Raw genomic sequence first — 21,491 nt, forward strand, 5'->3', positions numbered from 1 at the left:
AAATAAATGAATAAACAAAATTAATATTCTAAATAATGAAATTATTTAGAATAAAGTATCAAATTCACAATTTTTTTTTTTAGATTCAATAGTGCTAAACATTTCTGATTTGAACTCAGAGTAGAATTCAAAAAAAAGATTCAAAAATAACAGCTAATTTTACTCAGATTTTCTAGTACTGCTGCTCTGTAATTTCCTGTGTGTTAAATCAGTGTTTAGATGATGTTTTGGCATCTTGATAGCCACTTAATAAGAAAAACAGTCATGAAAAATCTAAACAAACAGACATGATCTGAGAAACACAGATAGGGGACTTCAAGAATGACTTTTAGGTTGCTTTCAATTTTACCAGGAAACCACTGGCAGAACTAGAAAGCGTACCTAACTTTGAATTTTGTACCTCTGCTTTAATCATTTGGATGAGTACCTTCCTGCATGGAAACACCGCTGTAGTAGCAGAGCAATACTGCAGCCCTTTTGCAGGGCACAAGACTCCCAGTGGTGGCTGCTGGATAAGTCATACACTGAGCCTAGCCACTCAGGGTTGGAAATAGATGACCTTTAAGTTTCCTTCCAACCCAAGTCAGCCTCCTTCTCTTTGGCTGGCAGTTAGGTACTGGGACAGTTAGATACTGCAATGCAATGGTTATGGAATATCCACACTGCCCAGTCTCTTAACTATGCTGAGTTTCTGTATTGCAAAAAGAAAAGTTTAAATCAATCAATCAATCAATCAATCACCGCTCTAAACCTCTGCTTTTTTGTCTATTTATACTGCAACTTATTGTTGCGTGTGTATAGTGGAGGGACTTGGAGTATACTGATGAACATAACAAAAGATAGCACTGACAACAACTATCTGATGTTTATTTCAAACTTTCCTCATTCAACTAGTAGCCTTAGAAAAATCCAGGAATTTTAGAAAATGATCACCAGACAATCAGAACCTTGTCTTTTCCTCATCTTTCCCCACTACACACATTTACTAAAGCAAGAAGAGAATGTGCTTTACCCAGACTTCTCTTTTAACATACAAGAAATAAAAATCATCTTACTTACTATACATCTTTAGTATGTGGATGAAAGAACAGTACCAAAGCATCAGTGCTCTGGTAATCAAATATTTATTGTTGGCACCAGTAAAGTGATCTTATTTTGTCTTCAGCGTTATTTTTTTTGTATGTTAAAAGAAGTATCTGAGTTGCCTAATCTAAGCAGTTAACTTATCTAGGAGAGAAATAAGAATCAAATAATGCCAAATTTGTAAAACAAAAGCTGCGTATAGCAGAGCCCAACTAGGCAGTAGAGGAACCAGTCAGAGAAGTGTAGGAAATGTGACCATTATACCTGTCCATTTCTCATGTGCATATTCAGGTACTCTCCATTCACGCTGTGGCCATGCAGTAAGATTCCAGAGCTACTTCGGGGACGTATTTCAAAAACAACTTCAAATTTCAGACCTAGACTGAAGGATTCGTCTGTGAGGAAGAAAGAATACATTGTCTTTGTACTGAGTTAATGGTGAGCCTGGACATCTACTCAGAGTCCCAGGGTAGAACCTATTTGTTCTATCTTCAGAAGTATTAGTACCTGTTTCAATACACATACTTGAAGAGATAGCATGGTTTGCCACCCACTTACACTTCTGTTTGATTTTGTTTGAAGTACTAATAATAGTTTGCTGGTGTTTTTCATTATTCAAGAAGAAATATTTTCTTTAAAAATATTAGCAGTGAAATGGACAGCAGAAAATAGGTTCTATGTGGGTTTCTGGCAGTTTCTTATTGTGCAATTTGCTAGATATTCAGCAGTTTTTATACAGTGAGTGGGAGTTCACTTGAGCTTTGATGATTCAATAGCAGAAAGTCCCTTTTTCAATTTGCTGGCAGGCCAGGGAGCAAATTAGAAACACCATGTAGTTCTTCTTGGTGTTGCAAAAATGTGACCCCAAAAAAAGCCTTCTTAGAACATTTCCTGGAACACAGGACCATGTCAATGAGGACCATTGAGAGAAAAGATGCATCTGTCATGCTGTTCATTATCAAGATGTTCAGAAATTCTTTTCATAGAATTTTTGAATTATGTGTTATTTTATTAAGAAAAAAATAAGGAATGTTGGTGTTCTTGGTTTTAGCCAAGTTGACTTATGTGTCTATAATAATTGTTACCATATTAGAATCTGTTCTCTTGTGAAATTATTCTAATTATTTTAAATATATGCATTCATACACCCATACAGATATATTAATGTAGCAACTTGTTAATTTTCATGGGGACATTCTTACCTGTCAACATCAGTTGCCTACCACAATAATGATCTGTATCTAATAATCTTTGCAGCTCACAGCCTTGGAAATTATCACATTCTTTAGTGAAATGTACTGTTTTGAAGTACAGTGAAAAGTATGGTTTCATTAGTGAATATATTTCAGCAGCGTGTTACCAAGGACGACGTATCCTCCTTCTGATGAAAAATACGTTCCTGCTTCCGATGGGCCTTCAAAGCAAGGTGTTACACTAAACGTTTGTGAAGCTGAAGTGATTGATCTTCCATTGAGCTGTAAATTGCTGAGACAGCCACTAAAACTGTAGACTGAATTAATCTGGGGGAAGAAAGAACATGACTGATAGAACCGCTGGAAACAATGTGCGTAGAGCAAGGCAGTATTGTACACACCACGTAACCTCAAGGCAAGATAGTGGTCAGTTTTTCCTGAAGTGTGCAGCTATCTTGTTAGGCACATATCACCAAAGATTACCTTGAAGGAGTCTTTAATGACGTTGATTTTTCCTTTAACATTCCTTTCTATATACTTTAATATCAAAGATATATAGCAGAATACTGATCTCTAGGTACTGTCTCAGAGCTACTGAGACAACAATAAAACTTAGATATCTCAGATCTTAGGGTGAAATTGATCTCAATTAATTTTACTTCACTCATCTAAGCTTGAATGTTGCTAAGACTTCTCTCTTCCTCAGGACCATTAGCTTTCCAGATGCTGCTACAAGTCTACTGAAATCTGTCCCAGCTACTAAGCTATCCTGGCTCAGCTCTGTGGGATCTTTGCTATTACATGAACTGAGCTGTGAGCTCCTCGATGTGCTGAGGACTGGGAACATATCTTTTTATGGACTCATCCCTAGAGGCAGCTTTTGCTCTAGCTGTACATAAACATATGGGTGATGTAATAGCTGTCTGATTTACCTGGATATTTTTCACAGCTTTTCCTGGAGCTACACCTCCGATATACAGTGGTTCAGTGACTTGCCAGGTATTAGCATTACCAGTGAAAGGTTCTTCTAGTACTCGGAGACCATCAATTATCAAGCGACCAATATTTTTCCCTCTAATAAATATCACCTAGAAAGGGAGGAAAAAAATTTGGAAGATTACTTTCATATGTTGAGGGAATATTCCAGTGCAGTGGAAGAAGGTAAGAAGTTGAGAAGCTTGTGAGTCATACTTTGCAAATCAATTTTATTAACTGCCAGCATTCTTTGCTGGGCAACCTTCTCTCTTCACATCCGTAAAGAGGTTGGATTGTAAAACTGCAGTCTTACCATTCTGCTGTATAAAGTGCCACAGGCTCTACTGAGATCCGCTCATCTTATATTTGCACATATGATTTGTTGCTACAGTACTATCACTATTAGTATTTTCATGGCTATCTCCAGTTTTATGGTCTGGATTTATCCAACCAGATTTAAAGACCTAAGCACCCAAGTTAGGAGCTTAGTGACTATAGAGTCCCTCTGTATGTACAGTAGGAAATTCACCTTGCTCCTAAAATTGTCTTTTATTTTCATGGACTACAAAGGGTGCCTTAGGCACTTCAAAAAATTTGCTGAACAAAACTATCCTAGTCCTTTCTTTCCTAGCTTTTTTTTTTTTCCCCTCACTATTCTGCATTTCTGCACACTTCTCATATTTCTACTCACATGATAGTTTTGTGAGTTCCTGGACTTTTACAGCTGATTTACTTTCCTATCCCTACTTAAGGACTTTATAAAATACACTGTGAACGTTTAAAAAGTACTGGCAGAAGCTTCTCCACATATAGGTGTGGTTATGTAAATGTGAATGAAACCTCCATGAGTTATCAGATCAGCAGTGTCTTTACTGCAGCATTATAGCATGTATCATCATGCTGATTACTTTCTTTTACTTACGTTGTGCCAAAGACCATCATTGTATTTCTCTTGGCTCTTAATCCTTATCTTCTGATGACCAGCATTAAACATAAAAATGAGTCGTCCGTGAGCAACAAAAAGGGCCATGAAGTTGGTCTCCTTTTGGTCTGAGACATAGAAAATCATTCCGTGAGACGAGTGAGTCTTCAGACTGATAGAGAACTGAGCTCTGGCAAACAAAAATGCATTATTAGTATTAAAGCAGATTTTACTGACTGAAATCAAACTGCAGGCAGAAGATGACTGAAATTTTTATCTCTTTGTATGGAATATTTATCTCCTTTATGGAAGACATGTTTCTGATAAACTTTCTAGTAGTTTTGAAGTAGAAGTTGGAGAAGAAGCTTCTTTACAAGGCAGATTTTCAAAAACCAAAATTTATTGAGTGAATAAAATCAATACCACCAGACCACCAGAAAATGACAGTATATACATTTTTGTTCACAGCAGTGTTGGAGGACTTCAACATTTTTTCAATGGTGGCTCTGTTCATGATCATTTAATGTTACTCTACACTTGCTGCTAAATTTCTTCATCCCTGTAGGTCTTCATGACATCTAAGACAACATGGCAAATTATGCTAACTCAGTTCAACATAGTGAGCAGTGAACGTTATTTCAATGTTTAGTATTAGGTTTATTATTTAGATCTAAAAAATGGCAAAGCTATATTAGTGTAGCACAAAGACAGAACAGATTAGTTCTGCTTCTCATGTTAGATGAACTAGCTTAGCTGCTAGTTTCTCACATTCCATGCATGCTAAGGGCCTTGCCAGTATCAGTTGTTGTAAAACATCACGAGTCATTGGTTTTTTAAAATGCACATTACAATAAAAAGTCTGTAATAACAGTTGTAACAGGGATATGTCTTGTAAGGATGAGTAGAAATGTTAGTTTGGGTTTTCCTTGTTCTGTCTCACATGGGCACCATCAGGACTGCCCTAAGTAAAACACTGTTGATTTAAAACCAATGCTTTTGTTTTCTAAGTCAGGAAACAGCACTCTTCTTTTCTGAATTAGTGGTCTGGTACGCTTCCAGTGTTGTTGCATTTATTGTCTTTCATGGGAAGTATTAAACCAAAACCCTGTGCTGGTCAAAACATATCATATGGAATATTCTGTGGGAGCCTGAGAGTTTAATATCCACAATACTTGGACTCATTAAAAATTATTTATGTTATGGCATGAACTGGACATGGTTTTCATAGCTTTATGTTCTACTGCATGGTGTAGATTTCCGAGCACTGAACAGATGCTAACATCCACTCAACACAAAACTATGCTTCATTTCTGGGTGAACGATCATGTTTTCCAGCTCTCATCTAGTGCCATTACTTCTCGCACAGAGACTGACGATGCACTTCTTGTATATAACTAACATCCTTGAAGTCTTCATGCAAATGGGCAAAGAAACTTCTTTAAAAAGTATATAGTATAGATGAAGGCTCCACAAAAAGAACGTAATTGAAAACACATTGCAAAAATTTGCCTAAGATAAAATAAAAAACCCCAATAACACAGTAACAGCAAAAATATGCCCTTTTTCTTCTTTCATTTTGCATATGCATCTCTTGTTTCCTCAGTAATTATAATTTTTATTTCTAAAAGTCTCATTACCTTTCACTGAAATCCTTTGGTATGTGATCAAATTCTTGCCGACTGTTTGCTGTACCTCCAAACTGGTATGCATGTTCAGTTGCCTTGGGATTCATAGGCAAGTGGCACTGAGGGTCTTTTTGCATATTCACATCTTGATACAGTTTTTTGAGGCCAGTTGAAGGCTGTGAGACCTTGTCCTTATCTCTTCCCACCTTCACAGAAAGAAAACCATTAACCTGAAATTTTAACTTAGGCTGGACATTAAAAAAGAGGATTATTGACATATCAGTTAATAATACGCTGTTTTTTTTTTTCTTACAGAAATACAAGGAATGGTTCCAAGTCAGATCTTCCTTACAGAGATCTACTATAGATGCTAATTTAGAGCAGAAGGGATAAACAGAATGCCTGTATATAATTATAATCCATTCCCTTGCAGTTTTCCTGATAGACTCCTCTATGCTTTTGACGATATAAGCAATAGCACGAGTATAAAACAACATGCTTGGACCAAAAGTGCTGCATGCTGGAAGAGGGATTTTTTTTCTCATTTATGCATATTAATGTGTGCTTATTGCACCCAGTAGAGTGAGCCAAACTGAAATACCTGAAGAAAGCTTATTGCCTTTAGGCTGTAGAAGAAACCAAGAAGAGCTTTTATGCAAGACATTTAAAAATATGTCAAATATTTTGTTTTACAGTTCCAGTACAAGAAAATGGTGTGAGTGTAGGCCAGATAGACCCGGTTAGGGCAGTCATTTGCAGTGATTCAGCGTGTGAAGAAGTGGAATCCTTTCCTTTTCTACACACAAAGTATTCCTTAAGTATTACATTTTTGGATCCGTAACTTTGTACAGAATTTAAAGTTACAACACAGTATGTCTCAACTCTGTACTGATACTATTTGTAGCAAACCTTTTTATTACGGTTTCCTTTGGCTTTTGATGAGTTTCTTCCTTTCTTATGAAGCAGAGCAACTGGTGGGGATTCAACAGGGCATCCATAAAAGGAAGTCTGAACTTTCTCTGAGTACCGCTGGAAATCTTCCACTTCAACCTCCCGATCCAATCTATGTTTCAAGGAGAGGATAACAAAATCAGCTTTTTTTTTTTTTTTTTTTTTCCCCAGTGATGTAATTTTTTAAATAAAAAGAATCACAGTAATTTACATTTGTATTTTAAACACTGTTTTGATGGATTTTTTTCATTCTTGGATTGTGAATAAAAGTACAGATGTATCAGTCAGTGTTTGGGTATTGTGGGCAGCCTATACTGCTTTTGTATATTCTATCCATGCTTTCAAAAACAGAGAGGCTGAATCTGCAACACCAACTTCCCTTTAACATCTTCTATATAAGAACAGTTCCTAAAGTGATTAAGGCCAACAAATATAGACCATTTTCACATGACTAAACTCCTAATTTCAGCAGTGTTCATGAGATGCCTTAGCATCATTTTGTTTCAAAGGCAGGGATGAAAGCTACATCATATAAATGTAAATGAAAGCTATGCAAATTCCACATTGCACAAACAGCATTAGCAGGTGCAACAGTGAAAACTGATTTACATCAAATTATTCCCACTTCAACAATATCACAACCTACCAAGTCTGTGCCAACAGATTCCATAGAAAATAAGGTGAGAAACTTATTCACACGTACTGTCTAGCCTCACAAAATGAGAGAGGGATTTTTATTGTTAAAATAAATCAGTTCTCTGGAGCTATAACCCGAGCTGTCAGGCAGCAATTGCCTGGTAATGTGTTTGGGAGGATGCCACACACCTAGTGAAGTATGCATTGCTTATGCACCCAGTGAAGTTAGCTTGCTGTGTTTTGAGGGGAGAGCCACCAAAATAGAACTTCTTGATGCTGTCAGGGCTTTTCCCTGCTTTGTCCTTCACTGGATTCTTCTTGCTTTGTTTCTTGTCATCAACACTCAGCTCATATCTGCAAAGACAAAGCATCCACTTTGTAGGCTCATTTTGGAAAAGCCTATGTTGGTCATTAGATGGCATATTACACACATCTAAAATGTTCTGCTTGATGTATAAAATAATGGAATAGCAGCACTCTGTAGTCATGAAGAGACCTTCCTGCTTCCAGCTGTGCAACAAGCATCAGAGCAATTAGCCCACTAGCAACCAGTGTCCAAAGGCACAGGGATATGAAGTCCAAAAAATACAGCCCACCCAGTGAAGATACATAAACCAAGGGATTGCTAATAAATAGACGGAGCCAATGTTTGGGTAATAGAAGACCTAAGCACATACTGTTTCTTCTTTATGTCCCTATCTCTTTTTTCTTCTCTTTCATCACAATACATTGATGTTTGACCTCATACAATGTTCTATACCTAATATCAATTTGCAATTAACACTTAATTTCTGCAAGTATCAGGAAGAGTACTACTGCTTTAATGAGGAACTGAGTATAGCTAAAACATTCAACACGGATTTTGTTTGGCAAGTTCAGAATTCAGTGCACTCAGTGAAACATATGAGACAGCTCTCAGCACTGGGGAGACCTCAGAACTCAGTTCTGGGGCACCTCTTTTTCACTTGCATCTTTTTGAACTGTGTTTTTCGGATGTAAGAAACCATAGGTGCAAACATTCCTTTCAGATTAGAAAGCTGAGAATGACCTGGTTGTATCTGCATAGGCAAGATTCTTGACGAAAGATTGTTTGAGTATTGGACAGTCTTAAGAAAATTCTAAACACAGAAAAAAACAGTAAAATTCACACTAACAAAACAATGCTTTCAAGTTTTCTGATAAGCGTGTACATAGATTTATTCCCCACTGCTATATCTAATCTAACATTTGCATCTGTCAGTAGTAAAACCAATTTAAATATGTTCCACTCTGTATATCCCAAATGAATGCTTTTTCAGAAGATGCTTCAACTATTTCAGGGTCAATTTGGGATTGCTTTAACAAATCAGAATAATCAATCCTAGTGAAGAATGAATCTCATGCTACTTTTTAATTATATTAAACTGCTTTCATACCTAAGGACAAGAAAGGACTAAGCTTTTAAAACTACAATTATTTTCTTTTAGTTTTAATAACAATTCCCAGCACCTCATATTCAGGTCACAGGGCAAATTTCAGTCAGAGATTTTGTCTTTGATGTTTTTTTTAAACTGAATTAATCAGTTAAAGATATAAATGAAAAGCCCACTTTGAAAGAAAATATTACATGTTAACATGTTCTTTACATGAAATATTTATATTCTGAAGGTAGGGATTAAAAGGTGCTGGACAGCTTTACCTTTCTGGTGTGAGAGCAGTAATGATAAAGTGAGTTTTTCCATCGTTGTAATTTCTGTCTGGTGATTGAATTTTGATTCCACTTGCATTTAAAACAACAGCACCTCTGTCCATGGAGATGGATAATACATCTGACTGAAATATAGACAAAAACATCTTCATAAGTGAGTACAGTATGAGAAAGATAACAGTTCTGTACATTTTCCTGTTGGATTTACTTTCTCCAGCTGAGGAGATTTCTTATCACTATTTTCCCTATTTTTTACTGTCTTTTGCACAAACTGAGAACCAAAACAGGAGATTATCTCAAATTGATATTCTTGTGCTTTTTGAAGCCTGAATTCTGGGAATTCTGTTGCTGATTATGTTTCATGTATCTGTCACAGGAGCTTCTTCTACCTAGAATGGAAGTATGATGTTTACATTTCCTTTGTGCTTCTGGCACCACTGTGGTACTATACAGAGCAGCTTAGCTTTTAGCAAGATTACTGCTGTCATAAGGCCAATGCATTTTTTCTTTTCTTAATTCCCTCTAATCAGACATGTTCAGTCACTCAAAATTATCTTAGAGATATGATCCTTTATCTGGGTCAGGCATACAGGATCAGAGTGCCACATAGCTTGAATATTATCTGTTTCATTAGCACAAGCACTGCCACTGTGCACTCAGAGGAATCATGCTGTCTCATTCTGTCAAGTACTAAATTGCTGAACTTCCATTTCTTAAACAGGGCACTTGGCATCTCATAGGATTAGAGCTTTTGAGTTAAAAACAGAAGTGGTGTACAGAGTCTCATTTATGCAAGCAGCATGGATAACCAACATGGTTTCAATTTAAGGCAATATTCCATGCTGTAAAAAGTGGTTATAGGTGTCATACAGCTTTCCTTGCTGCACTGCTCATGATCTTCTGCAAGTATGCCAGAGAAGACTTTTGAGATGGCTGCAGATGTTCTGTCATGTGAGCTCGTGGGTGCTGCTGATACAGGTCTGAAACTGCAGAATTCTGGAATCACTCTGGTTCATTCAACATTTTGGGAGTGCAAGTCCATATTTCTGCCCATGGCACTTCTTCAAGGGAATATTTGGAGTGACTTGGCTTCCCATAGCTGCTAGGAGCCATTCTCAGGTTCAGCTTTTCCTGGTCACACATGGAGGTCTAAGTACAGGGAATATAGGCAGTTTTTTGTCTGGTTTTCTGTAAACTCTGCAATACTCAGAATAATGTTCTATTAATCCAAACAAACATTCTGTCTTTGCTTGTAGGGAGTTGCCTCTGAAAGGAAAATTTCAGGTCCTTAGAATTATTTGTACTTTAGTAGCATCTACAGGTCCAAATAGGGATTGCAGTGCAGTAAGATCTACCTTCTATCAAAATAATGTCTAGGCATTGCAGGGTTTCATCAGTGAATCAAATGTGAACTGTGAAAATGAGTACATTGAGGAATGCTTCTATACTGCAGACTGTTTTCTCTATCATTAAAAGATGAAGTGAAAAATTCTATTATACCCATAATATTCTCCTGGAAAACAATCCAAAGGAAAAAAATAAAACAAAAAGTAAAGAAAGATGTACTCACTCCTTCAGAGTAGTAGAACAGCAGCCCATTGGGCTGCAATGTCCGGAAATTAAAGCCTCCTTCAAATTCACTTAAGAGGGATACTTTTTGGCTTGATGCAATGAAGCTCTCTCCATTGAAATATGCTTTGCGAGATATCTGTGTATTAAATAAAACAAATTTACATGTAAACTTCATAAAACATTCAAATAATAAAAAGAACAAGGCTATTTTGTTTTTCCTTTTAAAGACTAAGCCAGTTCAGTTCTTCTATAACAGTTCTTTTTTTTTGTGTATGTCTTAAGCTAACTTTGGAGGCTCTCCCTGGCATGCTGTGAAAATCATAAGGAAGTATACATATTTTAGACAGTGTAAGCTAAATTGCTTTTAGTTTCCTGGGATTCTTGGCCTCATCCTAAGTCTGTTGATGCTAAAAATGAGCAAGAAGGAATGAGGACACTTAAGCCTCTATCTGAGTTTTACAGTATTGAGAACTACCCCAGCATGCTAGCATGTTGCACTGAATGCTGGTGTGGGGGACTGATTGGATATGACAGTCTACAGCCTTCTGAGAGAGAAGGAAAACTGGGTCTGAGATAAGTCAAATTGCAGCTGGCCAAATTGCATTCCTCCTTTATAGAAGGTGAGATTCAGCAATGAATTATACTAGTGGTGGGCTCCTTCATCTTCATGCATTCTCAGTGTGGTTTTAGAAAGTCATGGCCATAGTATGAAGACCACAAATGCTGTTTAGACTTTCCAGTCTTGTACTGTAATGAACAAATGATGAATGATGGAAAGGATCAGAAAGTAAAAGACAATTTTCTTGGTATTAAAGCTTCTGCAGTTGGCCCATATATGACAGAGGTAGAGCTGGATTGATGTAAGAGTATTTTTTGTAACTCATTAGAAGGGTGAATATCTTGCTGTTTTTTTCATCCCAAACACCTGCAGTAGGATACATTTGAGAACAATTTCCTTGTTTCTTTAATAAAAACTAATTTACCTGAAAATATTTCCATTCAGAATGCACCATACAATGTATTTCAAATCCAGCCTTCATATTACAATCTCACATATAACAGTATCAAGTAAAGTACCTTCTGCTGCAATTCTCTGTGAAAATTGGATTGCATGTCAGCAGACTTAGCATGCGTGCATACACATGCACACACACACAAACACACACAGTGAATGAATTAGTTTTCACTTCCTTTTTTTAAGTGTTACCTTCCATTGTTTGGAATGAAAGACAAGCTCATGACTGTAACCATTGCCAAAATTTTGTTGTTACCTCACAAATTAAGTTATGCTTACCAGTGAATCCTCAGGGCACCCGTAACTGATTCCCAGGGTTCCTGGTTCTTCCAGCAAGTTGAAATCCTTCTTTTGGAACTGAAAACCCTTCATGCAGCCTTTAAAGCCAATAATTCCTGCCAGATGTGAACTAATGCTGTTGGAAAACAATGTCAAACAAGATGCAATTACATATTTTTTGCCTTCCAGAATATATATTTATTGTCAAGGTGTTCTTAAAAATTTGGAAGAGTTTCAGTCATTTGCCTCACTTGTGCCCAATTCCTACATCTCTATGTAAAGCAGCTATTTAACCACATTAGTGGTTTTGAAAAGTCAAGATGCACCAGCTGTAACAAACATTACAGAGAGAAGTGTATGAGAATTCAGAGAGAAAACATTTACAAAGTAATTTAAAAAGATAAAAATGGTTGCTGAAACAAAAGAACAAATCCATTTCTAAATGGATTTGTTCCTACTTACGGTAAAAATAAATTGAGTTATGTCTTCATTTATCATTTTAGAAAAGTTCTGTTTTAATTTTCCTTTCTTGCTTTTACTGGCAAGCTCCTTTCTTATTCTGGGAAGCAAATGGATCCATATTTCTTAACAAGAATTAATAACAGAGGTCAAGGAAGTAAGAGTAAATACTGATTGCTGGTGAATAGGTTTATGTAGTTTTAAATTAGAGCAGTAGGTAGGCTTTCAGGATACTTTCTATGCTGGATTTGACGTGCATAGCACAGCATTGTATCCCAGCTGCTGTTGCTCACCGCTCAAAGTTTTTCTACTCCACTCCTCACTGAGATAAAACAGCATTACAGCACAGGACAAATGTCACTGAATTTATCCTCACAATATTCAAGCTGTATGAAGAAGACATTTGCCAAAAACTGCAGAGGGTCTGTGACAGAGCAGGGAAATGACATGGGGCTTACTTGGTACCAATCCAGGAGATAATCAGGGAACAAATACACTGAAGGAATGAATGTGAAATTCAGAGTTTTGACTTGACAAGCATGTAGACAGTCTTTGTGCCTTCCACAGGACTTCCTAATGGCTAGGTTCTCACCTCATATAGATAATACTGACTGTCCTGACATCTGCTTCTGCGATAGTTTTCTATGCTTTATATCAGTGTAAGGTAGGCACTGGAAAAATGAAAAACAAATCAAGCTCTGGGAATACTTGCTTTTCTACACTGGCTGAAACGGACCATCAAGTGGAATAGTTCAGATGCACATGTCTGAAATAAGGAGAGAGGGGGAGCAGGTCAGGGCTTAATCTGCTGCTCAGTAAATCAGCATGAAGGCTAAATGAACAGGAAGTCTCCAGTCATTTTCACTGGGATTTGGATCACAGTGTGTGGATCAAAGTGTGGTGTGTCAGTCAGTCAGTTAAGCCTCTACTCTGACTGATCATACAGATCAGTCATACAGGCCTGCAAACAGGCCATTAACTTAATAACATTTTCTAGAAGCAAACAGAACTGAAGAAGATAGGTTTAAAGACAAAGAAAAATGTCTTCTGAATTTATTCTCACATTTCCCAGCCCTCAGAACTCCTAGCTCCATGTAAGCATTTGCTTTATGAAGTGAGTGAAGTGGGAGAAAAATAATGCCATTGAAATGAAGGAAAATATACTGCTTTGAAGAAAAATTAAACTTCTCCTTTAACTCTACAGCTACTTCTGCCCTGCTGCTGTACCCCAATGTCAGTCAAACGTCAATCTGCCTAAAAAAAGGAAACACAGGTATCAATAGTAGCTAGCTAGATAGTTGCATTTCTTCAGTGTCATAATTCTAAAAGCAAACTATGCACCCATTGGAAAAGTTGTCACCACATTTGAATCATACTTTCTGCTGTGTAGCCTTGTCTTGAGAACAAAGGTGGGTATGATATACAAAGCAAAGCTGTAGCTCCATGTAAATAATTTCAATATATCTTTCCAATTTTTATAATATTTTTACCATATTTTTATAATGCCTATTGTCATTTTTCTGTGATACCACTTGTTCTTTTTCTTTTTTCCTTTACATTATCTTCCACATGTTTTGTAGAATGACCACAATACATTTGGGAAACCATGGACATAACTCATGTGATTCATCTTGTATCCTACATTTGTGAACAAGTTTAACTTGCTATGGGGCTACTCAACTGCACAGATTTCTGCATCTTTCTGATTTTTTCAGTGTTCTCTAGGCTTGAGTAATGAAAGCATTTTTGACCATCCTTTTACCTTTTTTTTCCCCTAAATCATTGATGTATTCAATATTGACCCTAAGAGAGATCCTTTGGGCATGTGCTGTAGAACTGCTATTGTGTGAAAATGGAGGAGTTACTACTATGTTCTATTTTCTCTTTCCAGGCATTTTATAATCCAATGCAGCCTTTCCTTCCTCCAACCCACCAGCTTTTTCAGTAGCCCTAGTGATAAATCTTTATGAAGAGCAATGAATATTGCACAGGCTACTCATCCCTTATCCCCCATTTTATTTTCATGTTCAGTTAATTACATGGGATCAAAAGGCATCATTTTCTTTTACAGGGTTTTGTCCTTATCGTTAAGTGTATATCATTACATCTGATTATTTATCAATTCCAACAAAAGGGTCTCCTGGAAACAAAACAAGGTTTCAGGAGACTTACCAGTAATTCCTAGTTATTCTGCAACATTTGCTATCCTCTCTTTTTTAAAAACATCAAGGTTATTTTAAAGAGAACCTGTATTTCTGTTAGCAGTTGTGACTCTTTAGTTAGCAGCTAGAGCCCTTTGGAATCTCTGAGCTGTAGGGAATGTGTGTTTCCTGCCACATCCTTCTTGAAGCATCTAGAGCCCTGATCTCCCAGAGTATGACACTGCCCTGGTGGATTACCATTACAGTAAATTGGAGTATTATGGTTCTCTAGGATCAAGCTTGGCTTCTATCAAATGACAGAATATAGGATAGGTATGATAGGAAAATGAGACTTTTATTTTCTTCCCACACCTACTCAGAGCCAGCTGACTTGAGTTTAAAGAGAAAATAAGATTCAACAGAACTGATGTGCACAGTAGGAAAGATATCTTTAGATTTGAAAATGTTGTTGGTGAAGAGTTTTGATCCTTCAGCTAATGCATTTTCATTTCAGAAAGATATTTTTGCACAGTGAAAAGAGATAATGATTCTACATATTCATGCATGTCCCTTACGAAGACAGGCTGAAGGAGCTGGGCTTGTTCAGAGAAAAGAAGGCTGTGGGGTGACCTCATTGCAGCCTTTCAGTACCTAAAGGGAGCCTATAAACAGGAGGGGAGTCAATACTGTGAAAGGATAGATAACAGCAGGACAAGGGGAAATGGTTTTAAGTTGAAGGAGGGAAGATTTGGATTGGATGTCAGGGGGAAGTTCTTTACAGAGAGAGTGGTGAGGTGCTGGAACAGGCTGCCCAGAGAGGCTGTGGATGCCCCATCCCTGTGCTTGAACAGATTGGATGGGGCCCTGGGCAGCCTGGTCTAGTATTAAATTGGAGGCTGGTGGCCCTGCATGTGGCAGGGGGTTGGAGATTCATGATCTTTGAGGTCCTTCCAACCTGGGCCATTCAGTGATTCTGTGTGTTTAGAATTGCCTTTTTATCTTAAAAAGATAATGGTTTCTGTTAACCTCAATGAAAGAGAACCAGTTTCAGCAGAATTTAGCAGAATCCATCCTAATCTTTGGTACTGTAGAACTCTGAAAAAAACAAAAAAAAGTTTGTCCTAAGGGTTGTTTCACATAAGGTGTTGAAGCTAGGAAAAACACAGAATCACAGAAGGGATGAAGTTAGAAGAGATCTCTGGTCCAATCCCTGCTCAGGCACAGACACCTAGAGATGCTTCCCCAGGACCACGTCTAGGAGGCTTTCAAGTCTTTTCAAGGAGAGAGACTCTGTAACCGATCTGGCATCCTCTGCCAGTGCTCAGTCACCTGCACATTAAAGAAGTGCTTCCTGAGAAACTATAGTGATACACTGTAAGCCTTTCAGCACATGTAACTTAAATTACATGAAGATAATGACTAAATCCTAGCTGTAAACCAACCTGGACTGTAAGATCTCAGCAGGTGCTCCTCCTATGTAGATGTCTGTGAATGGCATTGCTGTTCTTTCATTGTCAACGCTTTTTATATGTCGTCTGTCTACTACCAAGATCATCTTCTTAGAATTATGATATATTATAGAAATCTGAAAAGAAAAACATGTTTGTAAAAGTTTCTGAAATGCCATCTTTGTTAAGTTGTCATGGTGATTTTGCAAGATCAATAGTATCATTATGTCTTTTTGTTTGAACAGTTATTCTCATTTATCAAAAAAGTTGTTTGTAAAATAGGATAGGCTGTCAATTCTAATAGGGAACTTGTTTTGATGTCATCTAATTCTCTAATTCTTGAAGAAACAGGATACTTTGCTTAAATTCATACAAAACTACCCCCACACCAAATTCTACTCTGCACAAAGCAGATAAACTCCATCAGCTTTGCAGTGCTTTCTTGATTTCTAAAAGAAATTAGGGCAGATTTCTACAAACCTCACTGCACTGTCAAAGCATAAAAGGCATATATTTTCCCTGCTTAAAAAGTTTGAGCAGAACAGTAGCTGTTGCTATAGTTTGAATTTACATTGAATCACATTTACAACAAGCCACTAGGGGGAATTTGCTATTGCTGCTGCCACTGTCACAGTTACAGTGGCTTAAAGCAAAATCTCTTAAAACTAGTACACCTTGGTGTTTATGATCTGCCTAAATCCCTAAAATACTATCCGTATATAAAAGATTGTTACCTGAATAATTCTTACTTTGAATGAAATGGAAAATACAATACCTCTTGTAACACAATGCATAACAACTAAGGCAGTCAAGTTAACAACATGCCATGTTTTTAGTTCAGGAGCACTGTATATTTGAAGTATGTAATTATCACTGCAATAATTTCAATCTGAATTCTAATACTTTCTTCTTCTTCTTTTTTTTTTTTTTTTTTCTTTTCCTTTTTTTTTTTCCACGTGAAAAGTCCTGTTCTTGTCTATCAGTATGCAGAATCTATTCATAAGCACTGTTTTACCAGGACTCTTGGAGAGACCCTCATGAACTGGCTCAGTGCTGGCAGGAATGATGTGCGCTTTCCCATGTGAGGTATGTGTCTACTCTTCTCTTCTGCCCGCTTGTGCATCACTACCTGTCTTCTCATCCTTTTCCTCTTCTAATTGGAGCAAATTGTGCCTGCTTTGGAGCTGCTGGGGTAGTTAATTACATGGCTGTGACTGTAACCCCATATCTCTACCTCATGAAATTTAGCATCATTAATCTGAGCCTTCTTCATGGAGTCCTCTAGCAGCACTGGGCCGGTGCTGAAGCCAAAGTCATAGCGGAGGTACAGGAATCCATTGTGCATCTCTAGACTGAAGAACATACTCTATATAAAACAAACAAGCACACAAAAGAAAACAGTCAGGAAAACAGTATGATTGTGTCAAGAATTAAAAAAAATGAACAGTGTAATGAGACCAACTGACATTGTGAACATCAGACTACTCAGAAAAGGTCATATCTTTCCAAAACTAGAGCAGAGCTTCTGGATTAATTCATAATATATGCATATGTAGACACATAATTGCTTGATAAACACCACATATTTGAAGGCTTGGTGAAATGCTTTTCTGGAGAAACTGAATTTAGTAGAACAGGTATGTCAATATTCTTCACCAGCAAAGTATTTGTAATGTGGACACATCTATTTTCTGTCAAAGTAATAGCACATGCCCCAAGGAAAGATACTATCTTGGTAAAAACAATGATGTGCTAGAATAGTTGGGGCTGCATCAGCAGCTTCTGTCAAGATGCCTAAAATAGCACAGCATTATATCTTTTCACAGCCCCGATCACTGTATTTGCTGAAGGCTGAGCAATAGGTGGAGTGTATTTACTGTATATTTGGTTTCTAGATTTCCTGACTATTCCTACTTTTTGGTTTGGATTCTCTTCAGTGGTTGAGTGTCCTAGATTTTATAAACAGAAACTCTACTCCAGGAAAACTCTGGGGAGGGCTTGAAATGAAGATCTATAGTACAGACTTTGTCTCCTTCTGAATCTCAACATAAAAAAGCAGACAGTTTACAGAACTGTGGATTTGGGTTAATGCTTTTAATGCTACTGTTTGTATTCTCTTTAGCGTGCATGCTGTTCCCATACTTAATGGAGACATGGGAACAATAATACTCTTAAAACAACTACAGGCCATGGACTTCATGTCTCTGACACAAATTATTCCACACTCAGAAGTCATTACTTGAAGTAATAAAAGTAAGTCTTAATCCAGTGCTTTTAAATGAAAATGCAGCTTGGGTTTGTTTTGAAAACTTTAAACTTGAAAATTAAGCAGGGATTACATTTATAATAATTATGATCTGTCCTTGCAGAATGGAATAATGGGGCAGTTTACACAGTCTTTCTAAAAGTGTTTGTGAGCAGGCACAGTCTTCCATAGATCACAGTTTTCACTGTAACATACAAAGTGCACGTGTCCAACAAATCTCCATGCATTTTTTGCTCAGAAGATCTGCAGTTGAGGCAGTAAAGCTTTGACCAGCAGTTGCTTAGTCTAGATTCTCCTGAAAGCAAAGGTCAGTGGTGGCTTGCTGTGCTGCAGAGCAAATCTCTCTCCACAACTCTACTGTGCAAGTTAAGATGAAAAATAAAAACTAAGATTTTTATTTTACTAAATAAATCTTATTTTAAGTAAAATCTTATTTTATTAAAATAAGAACTCTGTTCTGAGGGTGGATTTGTTGCCTTCCAAATACTCACGCTGGTGTGCAGACCAGTGTGTGTCTGTGGTGTGTCTATGCATTAACGTAGTACATTGTTTTCTGTGGCTTTATCAACCTGTAATCCACAAAGAACTTTGGAGACTGACGTGGAGATGCCAAAAGACAAATAAAAAATCTGAGCTTGTCTTCAGGGGATATTTGTATGTAGTCTTCTTTCTTTAAACCATTTCAGAGTTTGCATCATCATCAAACATCTGAAAAGCTGGCAACATCTGGATCTAGCTAATTTTTTTGTGTTACTTTCTATATTCAGTACTTAAATAACTATTTAGCTCTGGCACTCCCTGAGATACAGCTATAAAGTGGCAGCTACCGCAAAATGACTGTTCTATAGGAGCTACTTCACAGAATTTTTCTATAGATTTGAATGTACATTCACATTTAAACAAAGGTACAACTCCTGATTTTAAGTGGTGTATCATCACAGGGTCATCACAGTGGCATTACCACTCAAAAGTCCTAAATATCTGTGGATGAGAGCAGAGTTCAGCTCTCATAAGCATCTGCCAGTTCTCTCCCAATGTATGTATGTACCAGATAAGCACAAAGGTATTAGCTCTTTCCAGAATTAAAATATTTTCTATTTCCCATGATATTGCAAGTACTGGAGAACCTGTGATATTCATGGCTAAAGGGCAACAGAAGAATTTGATACTCACTCCATTAACCATCAGCAGGATCAATCCATTGTCTGTAGGTGTTCGAACTTCTATGTCAAACCGTGTCACCTGGCTGAATCTTCCCCTCCTCTCAATATTTCTTGCCACGGCATAGCCAGAACCATCAAAGAAATAACTCACAGCTCGACTCTGAGTGAAAGCCAACTTATTTCTATGAAAAAACAATCAGGGAAGCAAAAATTGGCAGCATCAGCACTATGGTCCCCGTTTTCATTTGGAAATTTAAGGGCCTTTGTAAATTAAAGTACTTTCTTGAAATTATTATTCTGAACCGATGCTTTCTCCTGGAAGTGATGAGACTGGTGACTTTTTCTTTCAAATTCTTTCTGGGAATTTTTTTCTGAAATGTACAGATTTGAAGGTGCATCTAACTCCTTTGTCATCAGATTATGCTTTCATTCTATGCTGTTTGTAAAGGACAGGACAATTTTTTGCTGATCCTCATAAGGGTAATGACACTCGATGAAATTATTTTAAGGATATACATATGTTTTTATTAAGAGGTTGCTTGGTTTGTGCAGAAATCCATTTGAATTCTCCATGGCCTTTAACTGAAAATGGGCCCCTCTGGAGAGGAATGGGCCACATGCATTGACATGGAGGGCAGCAGCTCTCAGCTCCTGGTTCCCTCTGCAGTTCCCTTGAAGTGAAAGCTACAAGTTTCTCTCCAGTTTTATTGTGTTGTATGAACAAAATGCCCAGTCACGCCTGTGCCAAACAAATGCTGTGGTAAATGTTCCCTTCGACTTTAAGGACCGTATTTCCCAATGTGTGTGTGGCTTATCTGGGGGATTTGTACTGGGGGTTTCAGAGCATATGGCTGAAAGGTAACTTCTGTACTGACTTTGGTAGCTGGGTGTGGGAGAGCACTCAAGTTTACCAGGCCTGCTGGAGCTAACTGGTTGTGGCCGTATCACTTACAGGGAAGGGATTTAAGGCAGGAGAAACCCTGATCTTGGCAAGTAGACCAGGGAAAGTGGGAGTGTAGCCCCTGCCTCATGGAGCTGAACACTCCCTTCACACTTCCATTTCCAAGGCAGGAACAAGATTCTGAGAGAATTAATGGAGAGAAAATATCTAAGTTCAGCTTCTTGACACAACTAGGAATTAACAGTGGCAAAGTTCCTTCTGGACAACTCGGCATCACCTTCCCATCTGTCTTCTGAAACAGATTGAAACTATCAGGAGAGGCACTTCGTACAAACGAGGAGCGATGGCGGGACTGTCACCTACCTGGCACAAGGTGGCGATGTGGCGGTGTCGATGTTGTAGGCGTGCTTGAAGTTGTACAGGCTGATCACATCGTCGTTCAGGGTAGCCAGTTCCAGGCAGCCGATGAAGCCAGGCAAGTCTAAGCTGGGAGGGAGCTGTGCAGAAAGAGAGAAGTAAAAGGACACATGCCTTATTTGGCTTATCACGAAAGCATTTGTGTCTGGGATCGGCTTTTTCTCTGTACTCCTCATATTGTGAAAAAATGGGATATTGCTGCCTTTGAACAGTCATTGCAATCCTTATCATGATACAGCCACTAGCCATAATATTCCATACATGAAAAAAAGAGGAAATGGAGCATAAAGATGTCCTCACAGAGAGAAGATTGGGGCAGATGAGGCAAGGACTTTTTTTGTAGTTTGGTAGTTTTGAAGGGAGTGCACTTGGAAAAAGGAAGAGTTAGGATGTGACTTATCCCAAATCTTGCTTGAAGTACTTGAATCTCTCAAAAGATATTTCATGTCTAAGGTATAGACATTCTTTATTCCTTGAAAAATAATTGCCTACCATGACAAGAGAAAGAATGAAAGAGCACTTTAAACTCAGGATACTTGGATTCAAAGACTGTACCAGTGTCTAAGCCTCAGTAAATATTATTTGAAACAGTTAACAGGATATAGATATAGAAACTCCTTCTTTTAACAAAGGTCACTGCAAATGAAATTTAAATTGCCACAGTAGTGAAAGATACAAAAGAATAAAGCTGGTAGCATTAGTGAATAATTCTTTTAATATTAAAATACTCTGCTCTGTGGAACAGGTGTGATATTAAT

At 37.6% G+C, this 21,491-nt stretch overlaps 1 protein-coding gene across 2 annotated transcripts in view; it reads right to left on the minus strand.

Moving 5' to 3' along the window:
- LAMA4 (laminin subunit alpha 4) overlaps window positions 1-21,491 on the minus strand; it is a 94,736-nt gene that overhangs the window by 3,726 nt on the left and 69,519 nt on the right. For both annotated transcript variants that reach the window (XM_052678593.1, XM_052678585.1), the window contains exons 22-35: window positions 20,680-20,813; window positions 19,426-19,597; window positions 17,221-17,352; window positions 15,981-16,123; window positions 11,939-12,074; window positions 10,643-10,780; window positions 9,064-9,197; window positions 7,575-7,739; window positions 6,708-6,861; window positions 5,811-6,004; window positions 4,174-4,363; window positions 3,209-3,364; window positions 2,444-2,603; window positions 1,348-1,478 (exon numbers count right to left, since the gene is read on the minus strand). In XM_052678593.1, coding sequence (XP_052534553.1) covers window positions 1,348-1,478; window positions 2,444-2,603; window positions 3,209-3,364; window positions 4,174-4,363; window positions 5,811-6,004; window positions 6,708-6,861; window positions 7,575-7,739; window positions 9,064-9,197; window positions 10,643-10,780; window positions 11,939-12,074; window positions 15,981-16,123; window positions 17,221-17,352; window positions 19,426-19,597; window positions 20,680-20,813 — 2,139 coding nt within the window. The remainder of the gene's footprint in view (window positions 1-1,347; window positions 1,479-2,443; window positions 2,604-3,208; window positions 3,365-4,173; window positions 4,364-5,810; window positions 6,005-6,707; window positions 6,862-7,574; window positions 7,740-9,063; window positions 9,198-10,642; window positions 10,781-11,938; window positions 12,075-15,980; window positions 16,124-17,220; window positions 17,353-19,425; window positions 19,598-20,679; window positions 20,814-21,491) is intronic.

The sequence above is a fragment of the Tympanuchus pallidicinctus genome, unplaced genomic scaffold (genome assembly GCF_026119805.1).
Source record: "Tympanuchus pallidicinctus isolate F22 unplaced genomic scaffold, pur_lepc_1.0 scaffold1, whole genome shotgun sequence".
NCBI lineage: Eukaryota > Metazoa > Chordata > Aves > Galliformes > Phasianidae > Tympanuchus > Tympanuchus pallidicinctus.